The 22,453-nt window shown below is 36.9% G+C and overlaps 1 protein-coding gene across 1 annotated transcript in view; it reads right to left on the minus strand.

Annotated features, from left to right (window-relative positions):
* Positions 1-22,453, minus strand: part of tenm1 (teneurin transmembrane protein 1) — a 269,383-nt gene that overhangs the window by 48,935 nt on the left and 197,995 nt on the right. Inside the window, exons 19-22 of the mRNA XM_030145470.1 lie at positions 16,541-16,684; positions 13,179-13,431; positions 12,384-12,404; positions 7,906-8,138 (exon numbers count right to left, since the gene is read on the minus strand). Of these exons, the coding sequence (XP_030001330.1) occupies positions 7,906-8,138; positions 12,384-12,404; positions 13,179-13,431; positions 16,541-16,684 (651 nt within the window). The remainder of the gene's footprint in view (positions 1-7,905; positions 8,139-12,383; positions 12,405-13,178; positions 13,432-16,540; positions 16,685-22,453) is intronic.

The following is a 22,453-nucleotide window of genomic DNA, read 5'->3' on the forward strand; positions in this document are numbered from 1 at the left end:
TTGACTGCAGAAGTGCATGTGGAGCCAACTCTAAACAATGCCCCAGATCTTGTATTCGTAAGTGAATGTTTGAAGGACACGAGATAATCCCTGCAGTTTAAGCTATGGAGAGACTATAAACTCGTGGAAACAACGGCAGTGTGTTCTGTGGTGCTGCAACATTGTTGGCTAAATTAAAATTATGGATTACTATTTAACAACAGTTTGCAGTGTTGTAACAATATTATATGTCACAGCAGGACTACTGCAGCTACGTCAACACCAGGGCACAAAGATGATCCATCGATGAGGCTGCGGAGGGAAAGAAAGGAGCGATCAAGAGAGCGAAGAAAAAGAAGGAAGGCTCTAATTTGAAGCGAGGAGCTCACCAGAGGACACAAGACAAGATCAATGCAGGAGAATCACAGAGCCACCGCTTCAAAAAAAAAAAGGGGAAAAAAAAGAATAAAAAAAGAGGAAAGGACAGATATTTCACTGTGAAGTCTACCACTCATTAGCATTGGTAAGAGGGTACACGGGGTGGGAAAGGAGGAGGAGGAGTGTGGGCTGTGGGAGATGGATGACAGGGAACCAGGGGGCTCCAGGCAGAAATCTCCAGAGCCTTTATAAGAGCTGGTTAGTTGGAGCACAATGGCCACAGAAGAGTGTGTGAAGTGCAGGGAGTCAAAGAGTGTAAAATACCTGACCATGAGTGAACAGGAGGAGTCTTGGGACCCAATATTCAATTACTGTAAAAAGTCCCAGATACGGTGTGTTTTACAGTAGGTTTAAGGACCACATCCACTGACTGTAATAGCCTTCAGATCATCTGTCAAATTTGAGCATGAATCAGCTCCAATCATGTTTCCCTCTTATCGTCCTTCTCTCTTCATTTTCTCATCTTTCCCTCTCTTTCATCTATAGGAACTAGCGGAATATAAAATCAAAGTTCTGCTATGAAATTTGGAGCAACTTTGTATTTAAAACCAGTGACATTTGAAGAATGGAGACACTTCACAGTACATTTGCTTATATATCGACGGGCTGTCTGCCTCCGGTGTCAGAGCGCATTGCGTGCACAGTCTGAGTGTGAGTGACAGAAGAGGCTGTGGAGGACTGTGGGTGTAGCCTGAGTGACAGGCCTGTGGCTAAAACTCCGCTGCGACCTGGGGACTAAGAGGTGTCCAGGTGTGTGGGTGTGATTGGTGAGGGCAGTAAACAGATTATTTCTACCTCCTGGCAGCATATGCTTTATGTGCTAATACAGCCCCCGCAGGCCCAATCTAGTCCTATTATGGCTTTCCCAGACTCCATGATCTCAGCTACATAATGATGCAGGGTGGTGTAAATGATAAATATATGCACACCTGTCTGCAATGTTAACCTCTGTCCTTTTAATGTAAGGTCAACCTATATGAAGAAGTTATCATGAAAAATATTTAGAAAAAAAAAAACTTACATCAGCTCTACAACAATACAAAATAGACTGCACTGTGTTTTTAGTTATTTTATCTATTTTTCTTGTTTTTTCTGTTATAGTGTGCTTTTGAATGTATTGGGGTGTTTTAATGCCTCGGTGTGTCTTTTTTTTTTTTTTTTTAAGCCTGAAAGCCTTTTCTGTTTTTACTTTGAACAGACAATAAATCCATCCATCCATCCTGATACTTATATTGAATCTATCTATCTATCTATCTATCTATCTATCTATCTATCTATCTATCTATCTATCTATCTATCTATCTATCTATCTATCTATCTATCTATCTATCTATCTATCTATCTATCTATCTATCTATCTATCTATCTATCTATCTATCTATCTATCCATCCATCCATCCATCCATCCATCCATCCATCCATCCATCCATCCATCCATCCATCCATCCATCCATCTTATATTGAAGCCGACCACTAACTGATATTTGAAAGAAATATACATTTATCACAGCTATAAAATAACCATTGTCACCTTTTCGAATAACTCCACCATAAAACTATGCCTGTGAGCTTTCACATCAAATACAGACAAAATAATTCAATACTACTTCTGCCATGTTTCTTGCCAGTTTTCATACTGAATTGGGGGAATTGGAAATAAATATGTACTTGTTAATAAATGTTCTTATATAATGTTAGTGTTGATAGGCTATTACTCACGCTGTGTCAGAAAATGCTGTGAGTGGGACACTGTGTGAGATCACAGAGTGGTGGCTACGGACTACAAATGAGTGAAAAATAGGAAATACAGCCAAAAAGTTTCATTCTTTGGGAAAGTTGTGTTGATAGAAGATGAATGTAAGTAAGCTCAATGTGGGTACAATTAAGGAAACTGTGATGATTACTGAATAATTTCAAGAAATAAAAGCAAAATGATATTTTACATGAGAACCAGCAATGGAATTTAAGAGAAACGCTTCTGTGGGAGAGTTAAAAACTTTGTTACATAATTCGGACCAGAGATAGGCAAAAGCGAAAACCAGCTTAAGGTTGTTTGAACAAAAAAAATCTCTTGTGTCTGTCAGTTCCTCAACAGCTCAGATACAGGGACAAAATTATAAACCACAATGACAAAGAAAATGAAGAGCCCACTCTTATAATCTGCATAGCTGTAGATGGAAAAAACACACAAAAAAAACAACAATCAGAGGTGCTCAGTAATGAAGTACAAATACTTTGTAACCATACTTAAGTAAAAAATTTAGTTATCTATACTTTACTGGAGTAATTTTTTTCAACCGACTTTTTACCTTTACTCCTTGCATTTTAAAAATAGCCTCGTTACTAATATTTCATTCATCGTTCAAATAAAAAAAAAAAAAAACATCCAGATAAATCACATCATCCGGATAGAGTGAATTTAATTGTGTTTGGATTAGAAGTATAAACATACACCATTCCGACACCCTATTGGTTTGTATAAACTCCATCACATCTGACTTTTTGCACCATTCCAATACTCATATTTAACTAGTCATCATATCTTCTGCTCCACGAAACACATGTTAATGCTCAGTGGTACCCATATATGGTTCTTTAATACATTTGCATTGGACTAAAATGCGTTAATTTTCAATGATGCATATATGCAGCTGAAACAGGTAGACTAGTGCATCCCAAATGTTTCAACATTAACATTTTAATATAACATTATAGTCATTATGGCCTTTAGAAACATGTTTTTTGAGGAGGTGGGGTAGTGCACTATAGGCCCCTGTAGCACCACCTAAGCTTTTGTCGTAATGGCATTTTTCCCCCTTACATTTACTTTTATAATTTAGGTAGTTTTAAAACCAGTACTTTTACACTTTTACACTTTTACGTGAGTAAACAGCTTGAGTTGATACTTCAGCTTCTACAGAAGTCTTTTTAAACCCTAGTATCTATACTTCTACCTGAGGAATGAATGGGAATACTTCTGACACCTCTGATAAAATTTAGATAGAAACTGTAACAGAGCCAAATCAGAGCATTTCAGAATTAGATATTGGATAAAATAAGAGTAGTTCAGATGCAATTATGTTACATTTGATTTTATTTTCCACATGGATTCATTTCTTTGTATTGATGGTACGTTTGATGAGCAGTGTGAACTAAAATACTGTAAATAAACCCAGTCTAATGGCTTAATATGTAGTCCTAAAACTACAATGGAGCTCATAGGATGCATAGATGATGGTGATGAAGGACATTTGATCCCCCCACACAGTAAAGATAATTAATTCCCTTTATATTATATTCATGGCCTTGATCATCTGTCAAAGAAATGAAATATGTATAAGCAAAAACCTAAGGTGACTGACACTACAAATATGAAAGAAACATTTGAATTCAATGCAGAAATGTGACAACTGAATAGTAATAACATGATGAGATATAGGAAGCCAATATATACAGACCTGTGCAGGTAATATGTGTAGCTTTGTTGGTTTAGTAAAGTTCTAATGACCACACATACGTATTTCTCAGTCTGTGTATAAAGACCCAATCTGGATAAATGGGAAGTATGTACCGCAGTAAAAACACGTTTCAGGAAAAAAACATCTATAAACCAAAGATATTGGGCATAAAAATATTAGCGTTTATTGTGACTTCCCTTTGCACTTAATGTGTCTTTAACCCTTTTGTTCAGACAGTATGATATCTATTTATTAATTTGTTGATGTTTTATACCAGGTTTCATTTAATACGTCAGATGTTTCTGTTTTTGTTGTTTCTTATCATGGGGTCAGAGGTCACTCTAAATAGTGACTTTAACCTTTAGAACCCATTTAGTTCAGTTTTTTGCGTGTCTTTTTAACTCTATAACACCAAATGTATCATATTTGATACATGAGTTTTGAAGCCCTCAACATGATCAGTGTGATATTTTTTCTCTTGAAAAACCTGATGTATACAATTAGATACATGCAATACACAGATAATCCACCAGGAGGGAGGAATTCATTCACTAGAGGCCTTTCCAATGACACTACAAGACTGTCATTAATGAGGAAGGAGGTAGAACTTTGCCCATTTCGAAAAGGAATTACCAATTTGTTAAACATGTCTGTGTTATATTATGTTTTTGTTTGTTCAAAAATAATAATATTTGAGCAGTGAGATCAACTTGTCAAATATGATACAAAATTGAAACTCATACACAGAAATTGATATTTAATTTTTTTTAATTTGGTTGTTCAGAAGACCAATAAAGGCTCCAGTTTCAAAGAAGTGGATTTTTCTGTCAGTGATTTAATGGTTCAGGCTTTACAGGGTTAAGGTTGTTCACATATTTCCTGTATTTTCTTGTTGTATCTGAGAAAAAGCAAATGAGAAATAAATATGTATGTTCATTTCAACCCTGAAAAAAACAACAAATTTAAAGGTGGCTGAAGGATTTTGCACAGTCCTGCATACGTTAAATTTCTCTAAAAATTGTGAAATATATATATGTAAAGTACAAAAACACATAAAACAAATTAAATATTTTTTATAAGTATAGTAATCAGTCATCTGTCAGCTACAAAGCTTATTATTTTATGTGGCTGAGGAAACTGTCAAAAAAGCTGCACATCTTCTGGTTCAATTCAATCCCTAATCCGTGCCTCCTTGTGTCCCAGCGAACAGGCAGCACCGAATAACACAAGAATTTCACAATACTCTCTCCATAATCTAAAGCAGCACATTGCTGGGATCCACTCCAGCCAGATAATAACTTAAGAGTATAGAACGATTAACTCATTCATATCATCACTCTCGGCTTAATGTCTGAAATGCATGTATTATTTTGAAGAGCTCGAACGGCGCAGAGGCTAAAAATGAACCACAGCTGGATCTGTGGATTCGGTGAACTCAGAAGTGTAAAATGACAGACGTATATTGCTTTAACTTTATCCCCCAGCAGTGACATTTTCTCCTATAAGACAGTAAAATCATACTAGCACGTTGACCCCTGGGGAACCACTAGAGCCTCTTGATACAGTTCATTCCTTTGGTTTCTTTACTTTCTTGGTAAATTCCACTGGTATTTTCAGTTGAATAACCTCTCAGCTGGCATGTCTGATTCTCCACATGAAATTTGACACCATGGCAACGTGGCCCCATTGTTTATCTGTTGTTAGGTAACCCACTTCAATGATGATTCTATGATTCTGGGCATAGCAACGTGATTGGCCACTGAGAGGCCATTGTATTCCAAAATTACTAATATCTCCCAAAATATTGGTCCTATCAACTTGCCGTTTTTGTTAGTCTCTTCCTTGATCAAAAATACACAAGTATGCCAAACTGCAGTAGTCAGCTCTTTCTGCATTTTGTCTGATGCCTGAGACACACAGAGTCCACTCCCCTTTTACAATATAGGATTAACCCTCCAGTCCCGCCCGGAGAGGTACTTCACAAGTGTGCGTAACAGGCACAGTTGTGGAATAATGTCAAAAATGTTTTCACACAGTCTGTTTTTAACTCTTTTACATTTTTTTGTACTTCATCAACTTGAGCGTAAATAAAAATACCAGGTATCCAATAGTTGTCATATTTTTTAACCCTTTAAATGCGATGCAAAAAACACAAAAAATTTTTTTTTTCCCAATATACTGCATAACAATGGGATTACTTATTTTTTTTATTTTTATTTTTTTGCTGCCTGGTATATGTCAGTGATTTATAGCAACATTGGTTAATATGCATTATTATTGTTTGCGGTAGGTCAAATGTTCTAAAATACGAGCATCTGTCATCAGTTGCACCTAAAATGCACACCTATAAATCAAGCTATTAATCAACCTGTTGTTTTCATTTCACTATATATTAATAAAATGGCTTCTCATGTTGCTGCTAATGTATTTTATGTGGTTCAGCTCCTCCTCTTTTTGTGCTTTGTCACTCCTCTTTATCACACAACAAGGCAAATATGGTGTTTGTGAACTGCACATGCGTCTTAAAAGTCAGGTAAAGTTAGCAAAGTATGAAACAATCAGATGTGGTACTGGATGAAACTTTAAATGATCAGACTGTATTTTGGGTTTTGTCCTATATTCTGACCTTTTTTCTTAAACCCCCCTCCCAAAAAAAAACCAACTCATTATTTTGTATTATTGCAAGCGAAGCACAGGTGCAAGTGAATAACTTGTATTGTACAATCTGAATGGACCAAAGACATTATTAAATTTACTAGATCCACCTGTACTTCTTCCTGCTGTGACATGTGAAAAGGTCTGCTTTGAACAAAGTCTACACCAGAGAACTTTGGGGAAAAAATGCTTTGTGACAACTTGTTATTTTTACAGTGAGTTATAAAAAGTGCATGGACTACTTACCTAAAAAAAGCAAGTAATTCCAACCAGTGATGATAATCGCTGAAATTGGGTGACTGTAGAACTGAGGGCTATTTTGTGTTGCCTGTTTAAATCAATTTGCATTAACAAAAATTACTGATAGGGTTGAAAAATAGGCAGTAGAGACTGCTGCTGGAGCTGATGTGATGGGTTTTTGTAGCCGTACACAGCAGGAACCAATTAAGTGTTATTTTTAGTCAAAACATTACACAGGAGTCAGTCATAATGTTGGTACTTTTGTAGGGTTTACAATTTAGAAAATTGATATCCTAATTAAACATATTTACAGTCTGAATGGTAAAATAAGTCAACATTGCAATTTAGGGAATGCATTTAATCACAGTGATGCTGATGCTGTAATTGTCTCATATTTGAGCAGACTACAACATTAGTCCTGTATACCCATAATCCTATAATTTATGAATTACACTTAATTTGAAATACATGAAGTCAGTAAGGAATACAAGAGAGTCTCCGCGCACGGACAGAAACCCAGCAGATTTCTGACTTCATCGACTGAACAAGACGAAGGAGGAATTAATGCGCACGTACGAGAACATTTTAACAAACTTGGACTGATGAACCAAGTAGTGACAAAATGTGCAAAACAGGATCAAAACTCACATCCTCTTCCCACAAGGATTTTCAAATAGCCAGTTTTTAAAGCATGCAACGCCTCAATGGTAGCTTCTGGGTTATCAAAGCAACTCTTTATCATATTTTATCATAGCAGTTTCTGTGTATCCTGGGATAAGCTAAATTCTGATTCTGATCAAATCCCAATTTGCATAGTATGACCTTCTGCTTGAAATGAAGGGAACAGCAAAAGTAATATAAAATACGATTAATATTGCCTAATAAGTCACTATAATACAAAAGTATTCCTAATCAAAGAACTAAAATCTCATTCATCAGTACGACATGAACCCGCTATATTGAATAGTGATCTGCATGTCCTGATCACAAATCTCTTTTTGATTATAGATGGATTACTGATGTAAATCATGATAAAACAGGCACAGCTCTACCCCAGCAGCAACATCTTAAAATATCAGTGAAATGAAGAAAACCTCAGCACTGCCATGTGTCTTACACCTCTACATTCTCCTACCTCGAGGGTTGTTGAGTGCAGCTTCGGTCGCCTTCCTGCCCTCTCCACAGTGGCTCTGGTCGAAGGGCAGGCACTGCTCCCCCGTCCCCGCCACCACCTCAAGGTTACGGGACGGATCCTTGGGCTGTCCCAGGTTCCTCACCCGGTAAACTCTGCGACTGCTGGTGTCGGACACATAAAGGACTTCTCCCATTGGGTCCATTGCCAGGTAGTATTTATGGGCGGGGCTGGTGCTAGTGAGGGAGGATGTACACAGTTAACGGAAAGAAAGGTAGGTATGGAATTTATTCACAAACAGGATATGCATTTCTAATCATTTATTCCCTTGTAATGTTATAACACAGGGCACCATCTTACAAAAAGGATCCATTAAAATGATTTACAACTAATATAACTTTGCTAAACACTTGATGCATCATTAATAATCTATAAAAGTTAGAGAACAACGACAATAGTGACTTGTCTGCCAAATAGTGAGCTCGTAATAATAATAAGTGGTGCCAGACAAAACAAACCCCGCCCCTCACACGTATTTTAGCTTATTTTGGCATCGATCCAGCTGATGTCATCATGTCTATGTGTGTGCTGATGTCAGCATTTCAATTGCTTCTATATATGTGTCAAGTTTGAAGTAAATTGAAACAAAATGGATGTTTTTATAGACATTTGAAATTTCGTCCATTATAAGTAAATAGGTGGAAAGAAAGATGTAAAAAATTCATAAAAAATTTTAACTTTGACCTAATTTTCTCAAAATGTAACCACATCTATTCTGGCTTACTGACAATCTATAAACCCAATTTGGTATGAATTCAACCAAGAGTTTTGCTGCTAGAGTGTTAACAAACAAACAAATAAACCAAACCAAAAATAATACCCCGTGCCTCCCCTTGGGGGGGCAGGGTAATAATAATAACAGTTTACTAAATAGAATGCTATCAGTTGGAACACTAGATAAAGGGACGCTCTATATCCACCTGTTACATGTTAAATTGGGTGAGTATTTTTTTATACAGCGTTCTGCTAACATGCGCTAATGATGCTTTATATGTTTGAGCTAAACATGGAGCTCAACTTGTGCATTAATTATCCTGATAGCAGGAGCTGTGAAAACACTGACAAGGGTCATGGTTATTTCTTACAACTATTTACTGACATATGCAGGCCTAATAAATTAAATTTAACAGGATGACTGCTATGTGTGTGCTTTTACTGAAGCCACCTGAACGTGGTTGGTATCTGAAATAGAACTCATTAATAAAATATTATTTATTTTACATTTCACATTCGGAGTCCCTTTAGGCAGGTTATAAATGATGGAAACTGAGGAAATGGTCTGACATGCTGACTGATAAATGGACAGGATGTAGTAAGATAAACAACTAGGAAGATCTGAGGTTTACCAGCATCTGTTTTGCTAAATAGTGAGCTTAAATCAATATACAAAAAAAAAACCAAGTTCATTACAACTTATTTTTTAATAAACTAATTTGCAAATACTATGTAAGCATACCATTATTGTAAAGTGGTACTCAACAGGGAAAAGCAAAATCCATTTAGATCATAAACCTTATCCAATGTCATCCTCACTTATGCTCATTTTTGCTTTATTTTTGTACAGAAGACAGCCCTTATGTTAGTGTTTTGTCCCTGTGTACCGTTAGCTGTAATATACAATCAGCAGTCTGCAGAGGCTTACATTTGCTTACATAGACGCCATGAGGATGTTTCTGTGTGCCAACTTTTTTATAGTTATAGTCACATAAATTTGGCATGCAATAATAAGAAACCTCATGTATAAATGTACAGTATGTGCAGACTGGCTTAAGGTGCAGAACTGCATAATTTATGCATTAGTAAATCCAACCTAAGGCTGTGACTTTATACGGTGCTGCTGACATGTAAGGCATAATGAGCCTGGATAGCTCTGCTGAGTGTCTTCCAGATACATTCAGTGTGAGATGTTTTCAGGGTGTCTGAACCTGGATTGTAAAAACATGAAAAGATAACTGACAATATTGCACATGCAGCAAAATTCCAAGCCCTAAATTACACCCAGAACATTAAATCTGGCCACATGAGCTACAGGGACACATTATTATGCACTGTTCTAATTGTTAAAGTATATGGGGCATATGAGTAGACAATAAAAAAAGGTAACGCACAGCATTTGGTATATTGCCCAGAGGAATGACAATATCATGAATTTATGTTGTTTACTCACAATCTTCTAATGAAAATGTGTTTTACGACTTCACTTAGCCTCTCTTGACAGGGAGCTGTATACTGCACTTTGTGTAGGAGGAATGCCAACTGGTATAATTGTGGCCATGTACAGAGAGAACTCTACTTTACCTCTGTATGCCAGTTCATTAGGTCCAATAAACCTTTGATATCGTCACGTTATTGTGGTGCATCGCTGAAACTAACACTTGCAAGAATGAGAGAGAAAATTATGGCTTTGCACTTTGAACGCTGTAAGTAACCAGATTGGAGCTTTTACTTTACTGTGAAATCCAGTGTCAGCCAGGTCTGGTCAATGGCTTCCTGTCAATTAAACTCGAGGACACGCAGCGGCAGTGCTTTCTTTCATAGCTATTCAATGAATAATGAGTCTCATAGGAAATTAACAAGTCATGAAAAATATTTCTGCACATCATTTCTCAGTGACTGTGCTTTCGCTCCACAAATAGATAAATACTTTCTTTCTCCGCCGTGTTAAACAGGTTTCTATATGCTGTTCAATGACTCTCTTGAAAGAACTTCTCTCTGATATTAGACTGAACCTGGACGGGGGGAAAAAAAACACTGTAACATAGGCGAGGGTGCTGTCAGTCATCAAATCCATTAAGTGCATAACTGTTTACAGAACTCTGCACTGAACTGCACATACATAATTTAGACTTGATCCTAAGAGACTTATTCACCAAGTTTCAAAGTATGCCTCTGCTCTGTGCCGCATACTTTATTTGCTGGGGCTCTTGAAGCTACCATGAGCTTTACCGTGGTGTGTATAACTGATTACAAATCATTTCACCCGTCTTTTTTTCTCAATTAGATGCTCACTGCTTCGAATACATTTATCCAGTGTAAGGGAAGTGAACAACAATAACAACAGAAGAACAAACAATCCCAGTCAAGCCTCTCTTGTTCTCCGAAAACGTAATAACAAAACAATGATCACAGTTGATAGACATAGTGATCTAGCTGTTCCTGGCTGTCTCTGTGAATCGACCGTCTGGCCTCTCAGATAATATTGTAGAGGACTCCCTCCCCTATTTGCTTTACTCCACACTGAAACTCTTAAAGTAAAAGAATAGACAATGGTTTTTACGGTGAGCACATCCCATATTGTCTCCCTTTGGAGAGTACCTTGTTTTGAAGCCCTGTTGCCTGATAGGCACTTTGCTGGGAAGAATGTGGAGTGAAAAGCTTTGAAAGCCGAATATGGATGAATAATTAATGCATTTGACTTGGGAGAACAATAGTATGGAATAAAAGCGAAACACTAACATGCTGCTAACAGTAAAAAGCTGTTGCGAAGAAAAGGAGGAAGCAGGAACTAAAGGAGAAACCTCCAGGGTGAGGAAAAGGTGTAAGTGCCTGGAGAAGAACCCACTTCATAAGATTAGTGCATACGGTAGCAATGTATCACGGTTTGTGCATCACAGGGACATTTACATTTCCACATTTGTACACACCCACTTATACAACCCAACCGCAAACACCCAGCCAGGTTATCCCTTTTGCATGGTTTGAAACTTTGGCATGCGAGCGATACGGCATCTTGAAAAATCCTCTTTCTTTTCAAATTGGATAAACCCCTCTCTCACAAACAACCACAAGCTCAGAATTGTTTCGATATAACCTCTGATAGTGGTACACAGACAGACACACACACACACGCACACACACACACACACACACACACATACAAACCCTATAACATCTGTCTAATCTTCTGTCGAACATGGTGTATTGAGCTTGCACTACCATCAAGGCTCAGGGCCGTGGACGATGTCAAGGCCATATCAGGCCTCAGGCTTTTAGTGTGGCTCAACACCGCATCCTCCACATACACATACACACACACACACACACACACACACACCTACACACACACACCTACACCTACACACATACACATACACACACACTTCCAGTAATCCTCTAAAAAATGAAATCCTTGACATTTTGGCTGATTTCCAATTTTCAAATTTAATATCGTCGAGTGAAATTTAAATGAGGATTTGATAGATCTGACTGCAACCTGACTGAGTGTATGCAGATTTCAGCTCGTTTTCTGTGTGTGTTTGTGTGTCTACAAGAGGAGGGGAAGTCAGGTCAATGCAATTTGCAGAAAATAATATAAAAAATGCTGAGAGTCGTTTTGCAACATGTCCTTTTCTTTCCTCTTGACATTTGTTTCTTGCATTTTGTGAAAGTGTATAAAGGAGGTGCTAATCACCAGTTCTCACCTATGGCGGGTGTCCCGGTTCCTGATAATAAGCCATGGAGGAGCATTTAAAAAGGAGAAAGGAGAAGGTAAAAACAATCATTTATGATGCTAACGAGAGTCATTCAGAATTTCATAGGCTACAATGAGTCAGTTTTCTCCTTATAAAGTGGGATTAGGGTTGATTTAGACAGCTGCATTGTTTCACATTAAATATTAACCTAAACAGGAAGCTTTTTGGCATTTCCTCCCAGAGGACAGGGAAGTATCAAATACAGACACCATGAAACCTCCGTCTGAACCAGAAATATTAGTCAGAGATACAATAATAACAGAGAATGAGAGACTAAAGTTACATAAGGAGAACACTTTACAGGACAAATGACTGTGCAACCCCATCGAGATTCTACGCTTGAGAAAATACAGAAATAGAGAATGTAGTGCCTGCAGCGCCGTAGGAGATATCATCGTCATAATCCACAGAAAAAAAAATATCTTTGTTTCACAGCAAAGACTTTCCGCTGCTCTCACATCCTAAAGAGGTAGATTAGAGTCTGTGATGTCTGAACCTCACACACTCGGCTGTTTCATGAGCACAAACTTCAGAATGCGTTCTAGAGAGATCAAACAGATCCCAACTGCAGATGCCAACCAGAGCTAATGCCATACTAACCCATATCAGCCAAGCTAATTTTGTTTTAATTGTGCTCAAGTCAATCTAAGGCTCAAAATCCCACAGCTTCCCACTGTGGGAGATCCCTACCAAGATCAGACTCCTTCTTATCGCACTCAAGCTCAACAAGATCATGAGTCTCACTTTAGTTCCAGCACAGTTCTGGTGTATCCGTCGGGGTGGACCCTGCGGATGAAGTTGAAGTCGCCCACGTAGAGGGAGCCATCGGGGCCGCTGGCGAGCGCCACAGGTGCAAACAGCATCATGTCACGGGCGGCGCCGCTGCAGCTGGGGACGCAGGGGACGCTCCGGTAGAAACCGTTCCCCATGACGGTGCTGATGACAGGAGGCTGCTGGGAGAGGTAGACGTTTTCCCCATTTCCTTTGTGAAGGATTCCTGTGGACAGACAAACACTTTAAGCCAAGGACATCAGCTGCAGTATTTCTGTAGAGACAGCAGCGCAAAAACTGAAAAAAATGATTGAGATAGAAGTAATTTTATTTGGAATGATTTAACCAGCCCCAAATGGGTACATTAGACCTGCGGGTTATAAAGACATTACAAATCCATCTGTCGGATTATCATGAGGGAGTATCCAACACAACCCACTGCATCATCTTTTCACCAATCAGGACATTGTATATCAGTGTCACTTCACGCTAATTAATATTTGCAGCCAATCAGGACTCCATTCTGCCAATATACTCGACTGGTTTTAACATTATTTCCGTGTGATCAAAAGCAAAATAAGTGTTCGGCCAAAATATGCACCATCAGACACATTCCTTTTTTTATTCCTCCTTATACACATCCGTAATCACCTTTGACTGAATATTGAATTACAACTTTATGGGCAACAGTGAATGTTTTAGACTCCATTTGAAGGTGAATATCTTACAGTTTCAGTGTTGAATATGTGTCTTCAACATAACCTAAACATCAGTTTAAATGTGGCTCAAATGTAACTAATGTAACCTCTCAGGACTAAAACAAACAGACTCAAGAACAATTTTTACCTACAAACGGTTAAATGTACCCCACCCACCCACACACACACACACACACACACACACACACACACACACACATTGACTGAATAACCACCACCCACCGTCGAATAGACAAAACAATACTCACCTCAGTGCAATAATCCCAATGCACCCATGTACCTTGTTTGTTTTAATTGTACCTTCTATATATCCTATACTGCCTGTACATATATATCCTTATTTGCTGTACATGTTTCTTATCTGTAGTATAGAGTAAGCTTTTTGTACATTTTAGCAGTATTTAGTTCTATTTCAGTAGTATATGTATATTTAATATTTCATCTTGTAGTTTTTGTACATTGTCTATATTTCTCCATATTTTATGTGATATTTTTATAAAGTCTTTAAGCGTTTGCTACTAAACAGAACAGAGCTGCTAAATGGATTTTCATTGTTCCTGTAACAGTGACAATAAATATCTATTCTATTCTATTGACCTGCATGTTAAGATCATTTTACCCATCAGTCAACTGCCTCCTTTGTTTATGACATGTTTATCATTGTGAAATGTATATGTTTTTCTCTTGAAACTAACAAAAAGTAATAGAAACAAGTGGTGCCAGGCCCAACAAACCCTGCTCCTCACACGTATTGTAGCCTTTTTTGGCATCAATCCAGCTGATGTCATCATGTCTATATGTGTGGTGATGTCAGCATATCATTTGCTTCTCTATATGTGCGAAGTTTGAAGTAAATTGAAACAAAATAGATGTTTTTTTTTTTTATAAACATTTGAAATGTCACCCATTATAAGTAAATGGGGAGAAGAAAAATATATTAAAAAATTCATTAAAAATTTGAGGTTTGACCTACTTTTCCCAAAATGTAACCACATCTATTCTGGGTCACTGGCAGTCTATAAGCCCAATTTGGTATGAATTCAACCAATATTTTTGCTGCTACAGACATGTGAAATTTCCCCCAATATGAGTAAATGGAAAAAAAAAAGATTTAAAAAATTCATAAAAAATTTAAACTTTGACCTACTTTTATCAAAATGTAACCACATCTATTCTAGGTCACTGGCAATCTATAAACCCAATTTGGTATGAATTCAAGCAATAGTTTTGCTGCTATAGTGTTAACAAACTAACAAACCAAACCAAAAACAATACCCCTTGCCTCCCTTTTGGGGGGTGGGACAATAACATTTTAAGGCCTGACTTTTCATGGGACTGGGGCTAATATTTAGTGTTACAAGCAGGAAAACTCTGAAGCAAAAATGTATTTCTCAAACACAACAGTCCAGCATTTAAGATTTAGGGGCTCTAGGAATATCTCATTGGACTAATACAAAAATTAGAACTGATATGTTGGTTTTTAACTTTTTTTTTTTTTATCTTTTATCTTTGAAGGAGCAGATTACATCTAAAGAGCGAGTAGACTGATGTTCATAAAGTCCAACATGTTCCACCACCATTTTTCTACAATAGTTCCAAACATAGTTCCTCTTCTCCTTTTTATCATTTAATAGTGGGTGACATCCAACATCAAGGTACATTACTGTCACATATTAAGTAAAAAGCCCAGAACATGACAGAACAAGTACTGACTCTATAATATGCCTTTTGCACATTTTGCAGTTGCCGTAAGAGATGGTGAAGAATTTTTTCAGTTGGTTACAGTCTGTAACTTCACTGCTAGATATCACTAAACACCACATACAGAACTCTTCATCTGAAAGGGAACATCTTGTAACATGTAGTTTTGAATTGTATACAAAAGATGATTCAAATCTACACCTACCTGTAACCCTCAGTGATGTGATGAATGTGAGCAGGTTAATTTTGCATAGAAAGTGATAATATTACTTTGACAAAAGCCCCGCCCTTAGATGAATGAATTCAATGACCCACAGCATCAGGAATAAATGCTAAAAGGTTTTCAGTGTTTGCAGTGCATAAAATAAGAGCCAAAATGTCCATGATCTCTGAACATATACAGTTTAGTTACATATACATCTGAAAATAAGAGTGTTTCTACAGGTTTACTGTGTTTGAGCTGACTATTACATTCTGTTTATCCTGATATACTGAGCACAGGTTAAAATTGTACATTTCCATGGTTTCCTGCCTAACACTAATAGGACAGTAACAGCAGCACAACGCATTCAGATGAGTGGCTTTGGGGTTTATGACACACACAAGTGGATCCAAATTTATTGTCCAGTTTGACAAAACAATCCCAACACAGTATGTACTTAAAGAAAGAAAGAATGAGAGAACATGCAGTCCTGACAGCCTGTGCCAAGTAAGTAATTACTGTAGAAATGCTCTACAATGGCCTATAAAGTTCTACAACTATTTTCCATTTTCCTAAGCCAAATCCTATTGTTTCTTCATTTTCACATTGCCTGGCTGCAAATGGTGTATGGATCGCTATGATTCTGTAACCAAGGTGGAAGGGGATAAGTGGTGTGTGATGGGGTAATGAAGTGTCTGTGTGTTGGTACGTACCACTGCGAATGTTAAGGGAGTGGTGTTTGTCCAGAGACCATCCGCCCAGGTTAGAGGGCACCAGTTCAAAACCCTGCATCAACGCCGTCCGCCTCTCCCACTGGATCACACCAGGGCACGACTCGTACTCATAGCCCACGGACACTGAAAGGCAAACACATGCACTGTTAACCCTTTAACCCCTCAGACATTATTCCAGGTAAATGTGCTGCTGTGAAATGTCGTCTGTTTCAGGTTCATAAAAGCTGCTGTGAGTATGTGCTTGTGTTCCTTTTCTTCAGTGGTTTTGTTTTACTGTGTGTTTGAGGGTCAAAACAGGGTGGAATAACAGAAAAAGACAAAGAGAGGAGTTGAAGTTTTACAGGTTTTTACTCAATAATGCACTCAGAATGTACATCAGTAAGAGATTAAGGATGTTGAACATGGCACCTGGTTGAACTCCAAAAAGCACGGTCACAGTTACCATTATAAAAACAGTTTTGTTCCTGTCGCCGTCACTGAGCTCAATAAGAAATAGTGACATTGCACTTTATTAAGTTATTTTAGTTATTTATTCTGTTTCTTTGCTCCATTTATTATTATTGTGACTTCAATTTTTTTAATTTTATGTTCTTATCCTGGTTTTTATTCCAGACTGTTTTTATCTTCTCTGGGTTTTTATTGTGTTTTATTGCATCTTGTTTTTAATTTATTTGATCTTATTTATTTATTTTATTCTTTTACTTATCCATGCTGCTATACTGATGAATGGTGGAACACTGAGCACTTTTTGTCCTGTCTTTTTGTCCTCTCTGGAAGCTCGATCAAGTACCTGCCAAACAAGTTCAATGTATGTCTTGCTGTAATGCCAAAAGCAATCACCTCGTCTGCAAAACAAATCTACCCACAGGTACAAATAAAGTAACCTTGAACTTTGAAAACCCAGTAAAAACACAGAAGAAAAAAGGAAAATTGTGACAACATTGCAAAAAATGGTAAAAACAAAAAATGACAAGGAAAATGGTGTAACAAAAAAAAAAAAAAAAAGCACTAACTGTCTATTTTTATTGCGAGTCCGTTTCCCCATTACACAGGGGGGTGCACTGAGCATGTTCAGATGTCTATGGAGAGCACAAGCTTTATTCTATCAGCACATCTTGAAAATTTTCCTATTGAGCAAACGGTTGAATTTTTTTTTTTTTTTTTTTATGATTTGCATTTTTTATTAACTTTTTCCAAACATATCACATCATCACACATCAAATACTAACATTAGAGCACTGGTAAATTACCCAACCTCCTGCCCACCCGTAACCAGAGTGGGTTTTCATATCGATATTGTGGCTTTCATCCCACACACATCAGCTTTGAGTATCGACGTATATAATATATACATACACCACATACATTTACACAGAGGTGTCTAATCATAATATACACACATGCATACATAAGACAAACTGTTGAATTTTTAGGAATATCTAAAATAAATCATACATTCAGAACACTCACCACAGACACGTCAGGAGTCAAAGGGTTAACACAGTTTGACACTATGACCAGTAATAACCATATTCAGTTGAACACTTACTGTGAAATGACTGTATGTGGCTTAACAGATTCTACACACAAGTGCACACAGTCCCCTTCTCTCTCTCTCTCTCTTTCTCAAAAGTGCATTGTATTGAGTAGTGCGACAGATGAAAGGCCTGCAGCGAGTCATCGTCGTCAGTGTGTGTGTATGTGTTTGAGAGAGATCAGTGAGAAGTGGAGGCGTAATCAGGAGGAGCCCGTCTTCATGAAGGAGCCCTAGAATTAGCTGCTTGGCCTCTTAGTTGTAATGATACGCTGTGTGCAGCTTCCCACTACAACTAACAACTATCCACAGCTTTTTTTGGCTTGGCTACATTAAATATGTCTTGACAGTAATTTACCACTTCAGAGTTGGAATATGTTGAAAGGCAGCAGGTGACAAAGCCATAGGGGCTCTGAAAAAAAAACATAAAAGCACCAAAAATTCAACACACAGACACACAAACATATGGTCTGTGTGTGTCATTCTGAAATACACAATCACACATGTACAAACACAGCCAACCCGTTTCAGAGGTAAAAAGTTACTGTGCAATTATGTCTAATATAATCATTTTAAGATGAATCAAACTTAAATATAAGCCTGCATATTGAGATTATTATGTAAGAATACTGCAATATGAAATGTGTATTTGCCAAAAAAACCCATAAACAGTCTAAAACCTCTAATGCATTAATTTGATGGATTAATTTGCACATCAACCCATAAAGACCCAAACATCCACCAGTGACCAAAATAATTTAATGATCTAAAATGTTTAATATGTGTTGATCCATTAATCCTATCAATACATGTAAATAATTGGTGTAAAATACAGTTTGTCATCTTTTCATGGTCATCAGATATGACCCATTTGGACATACAGAGGCTTCGTAGTTACCATGGAAACACGATCATCTACTACAACATTGATTCACCTGTAAAACCCATGGAGTTGGATCAATGACAGTGGCTTGAGACACTTGTTTTATGTTCAATTATTACTAATATTTTGCAGAAAAAGATACTTTTTCTTCAGTTTTCTCTTAAAAATCTGAAGTTTTATGAACATCTACATACATCTACAAACCATGATGTTCACTTAGCCCATAAAGACCCAGTGTGACTTTTGTGATAGATCCCAAATGATTTTTTTCTCTCTATTTAACATTTCTTAAGTGAATTATTATCATTTATTGAAATAAATGGTACTTTTACCTCCGCCAAGGAACGGTGGAGGTTATGTTTTCATCGGGGTTTGTCTGTTTGTTTGTCTGTTAGCAAGATAACTAAAAAAGTTATGGACAGATTTGGATGAAATTTTCAGGAAATGTTGATACTGGCACAAGGAACAAATGATTACATTTTGGTGGTGATTTGGGGGGGGGGGGGGGGGGGTCTACCTTGGTGGAGGTCTGTGCTCTCCGAGTGCTTTTCTAGTGTATTTTGTGAATTTTCAGTGAAAACCAAGTATTTTCTGATATTTAATTTACTGATCATATAGAAGTTTATAAAAGCTCAGATTAAAGTTTAAGGTTATTATATACAAGAGAGAAAACTGAAGAACAACTGACTTTTTCAGCACAGATATCATTAACTGAACATAAATAAAGTGTCTCCATCCACTGTCATTGATCCAACTCCATGGGTTTTACAGGTGAATCAATGTTGTAGAAGATGACAATGTTTCCATGGTAACTATAGAGCCTCTGAATGTCCAGATGTGTCATATCTGATGACCATGAAAACATGATGAACTGTATTTTACACCAATTTACATTTACATGGATTGATAGAGTTATTGGATTAACAGGTATTAGACAATTTAGATCAGTTGATGGTTTTGGTCGGTAGTGGATGTTCGGGTCTTTATGGGTTAAAAATACAAAATAAACAGGATAAAATTAGAGTACATGGTGATAAATCACTTAACAAATGTTAAATAGAGAGAGAAAATCCTCCGGGAAGAGACACAAAAGAAGCACTGGGTCTTTATGAGTTAAGAAGGCATTTAGCTTTTTCAGTAAGTGAAGGAAACTATACGACTACAACCCGTGTATTGCAGTGTCGAAAATTATTTCCACCTCACTGAGCATGAAATTGTGACTGTCACCTGATCCTGCATTCATTTCATTGGCCTTTAGGGGGCAGCGCAATAGGGTGACGAAACAACACGGTAACATTATCACCTGATCCTATTACAGAGTCAAACAGTTGCATATTTACAGACAGACATTTATCCCAAATGAATGTAAGTCTAACACTGAGTCATCCTTTAGCTGTATTCTGGCCTTCATCTGCTCCTGAGGGAAATTTCTGGCTTTTTAGTTGCTCTGGTGTCAGGTATTTGGCAGAGCAGCGTGTTAATTTGAGTTTTTTGGCCAAAAACAGCTGCTGGCTGGGACTGAGTTAGAAAACCAAAACAATGCACTATGAGTCCCCCGCATATGGGGCTAATTTTCTGCCAAAACAAATGAACAAAACATGCTTTATAATAGCTAACATATGCAGGGTGGTTTACGAAGACAAACCATTTTTTGTGATTTAGTTTTTATTGAGAAGTTTTTACAACACAGGCCATCGTTTTATTAAGAACTAAAGTCAAATCCAAGAAAATAGGTGCATTCCACGATTGACAGATGGAAGGAAAAAGTGAGGAGAGTTACAGTGACATAAAAAAAAGGAAAAAAATAAATTAAAGCAAAGGAAAAATACACTACTGTTTTTTCAATATTTCATTAATATCTACCACAAAATTTGACTATTCAGCTACAGTCTGGCTGCTGAGTACTGTAAAGAGTCCTGCGCTGTACATTCAATAACTGACGTTTAATAGGGTTAATCTCTTTATTAAACCTTTACTCTAAGACTGTTTTTTTCACAGTTGTAAATCTGCAAAAAAGAATTCTGCAACAAAGCATGTAAGGCTTTATATCATTTGATTTGTATTTTTTAATTTTTTACTTTTAATCATTTCAGTTACATATATCATATTTTTATTCTTTATTTCTTTTTTGGGTATTGTTTATTTCTGGGGAGGTATTTATAAAAGCCTTTTCTGGCATCTATACTCTCCTGCACAATGGTGTTACTTGCATGACAATTAAAAAAAATACTGTTGTTTGTGATGTGCAAATAAATACATACTAAATACTAAAATACTTAGCATGATTTGATTTTTATACTGTTTTATAATCTTCAAGCTGATTTTAGCAAAACTTGGCACAACAACAGTGCATTTTAATTGGCTGTTGTGGAAAATGTGGAACATTATCATGGATATTTATTGTAAAATCATCAGTAAAATCATGTTGGACTGGTTCTCAAAAGTCATTTGACATGCGTATTTGTGCATTTGCAAAACAAAATGCATTAGCCTTTTAATTGCGCATAACATTTGCATTATTGAAATATATTGGTGAGTCACAGGGCATTTGGAAAACATGCACTGTTTGTTTGCTTCTGGCAGGAAATTAGCCTCATATAAACTTTGCTGCATGGGCTTGGGTGAAATCTTTGTGGTTTTGTCATTAGGAACAACACCTCTCACATTACACACAGCACTGATTCATTGCCCACATAAAAATATAGATCAGGGCAACTAATCTATTCATATCTTATTATCAAACTCTAATATTTACACATGATGTTATTTGACCCTAATTATTGCAATAAAAACATTGTTTAACCCATAAAGACCCAAATATATGCCAGTGACCAAAATCATCTACTATTTTAAAATGTTTAATAAATGTTGATCCACTAATCTTATCAATACATGTAAATTATTGGTGTAAAATACAGTTTGTCATCTTTTCATGGTCATCAGATATGACCCATTTGGACATTCAGAGGCTCCGTAGTTACCATGGAAACATCGTCATCTTCTACAACATTGATTCACCAGTAAAACCCATGGAGCTTAATCAATGACAGTGGGTGTAAACACTTAATTTATGTTCAGTTAATGATATATTTCACTGGAAAAGTCACTAGTCGCTTTTCCATTGACCCTCAATTTGCACAAATATAACTTGCGCATAAAAATTCACCTATTGGAAAAATGACAATTTCGCCAAAAGTCTCATTTTTTTATTAAAAGTTTTTGCGCTGGCAAGAGATGGTTTTTCAGGTGTAGCACAAATGGTATATCATGTAAAACTGCAATGGAAAGACCTTTTTTCGCAACTAGAGTCAAGTGAATTAAAAAGCCGGATGTTGACGTACGTTACAACAAGCGAAGAAGAAGAAGAAACATGTCACTGTATGTGTGGACACACCAGGAAAACCAATAATTTTTAAAAATTTAGTACGAGATAGAGGGGTAATATATAATAATAATGAATATATCTGTAAATCAA

Source organism: Sphaeramia orbicularis, chromosome 10, assembly GCF_902148855.1.
Source record: "Sphaeramia orbicularis chromosome 10, fSphaOr1.1, whole genome shotgun sequence".
Lineage (NCBI taxonomy): Eukaryota > Metazoa > Chordata > Actinopteri > Kurtiformes > Apogonidae > Sphaeramia > Sphaeramia orbicularis.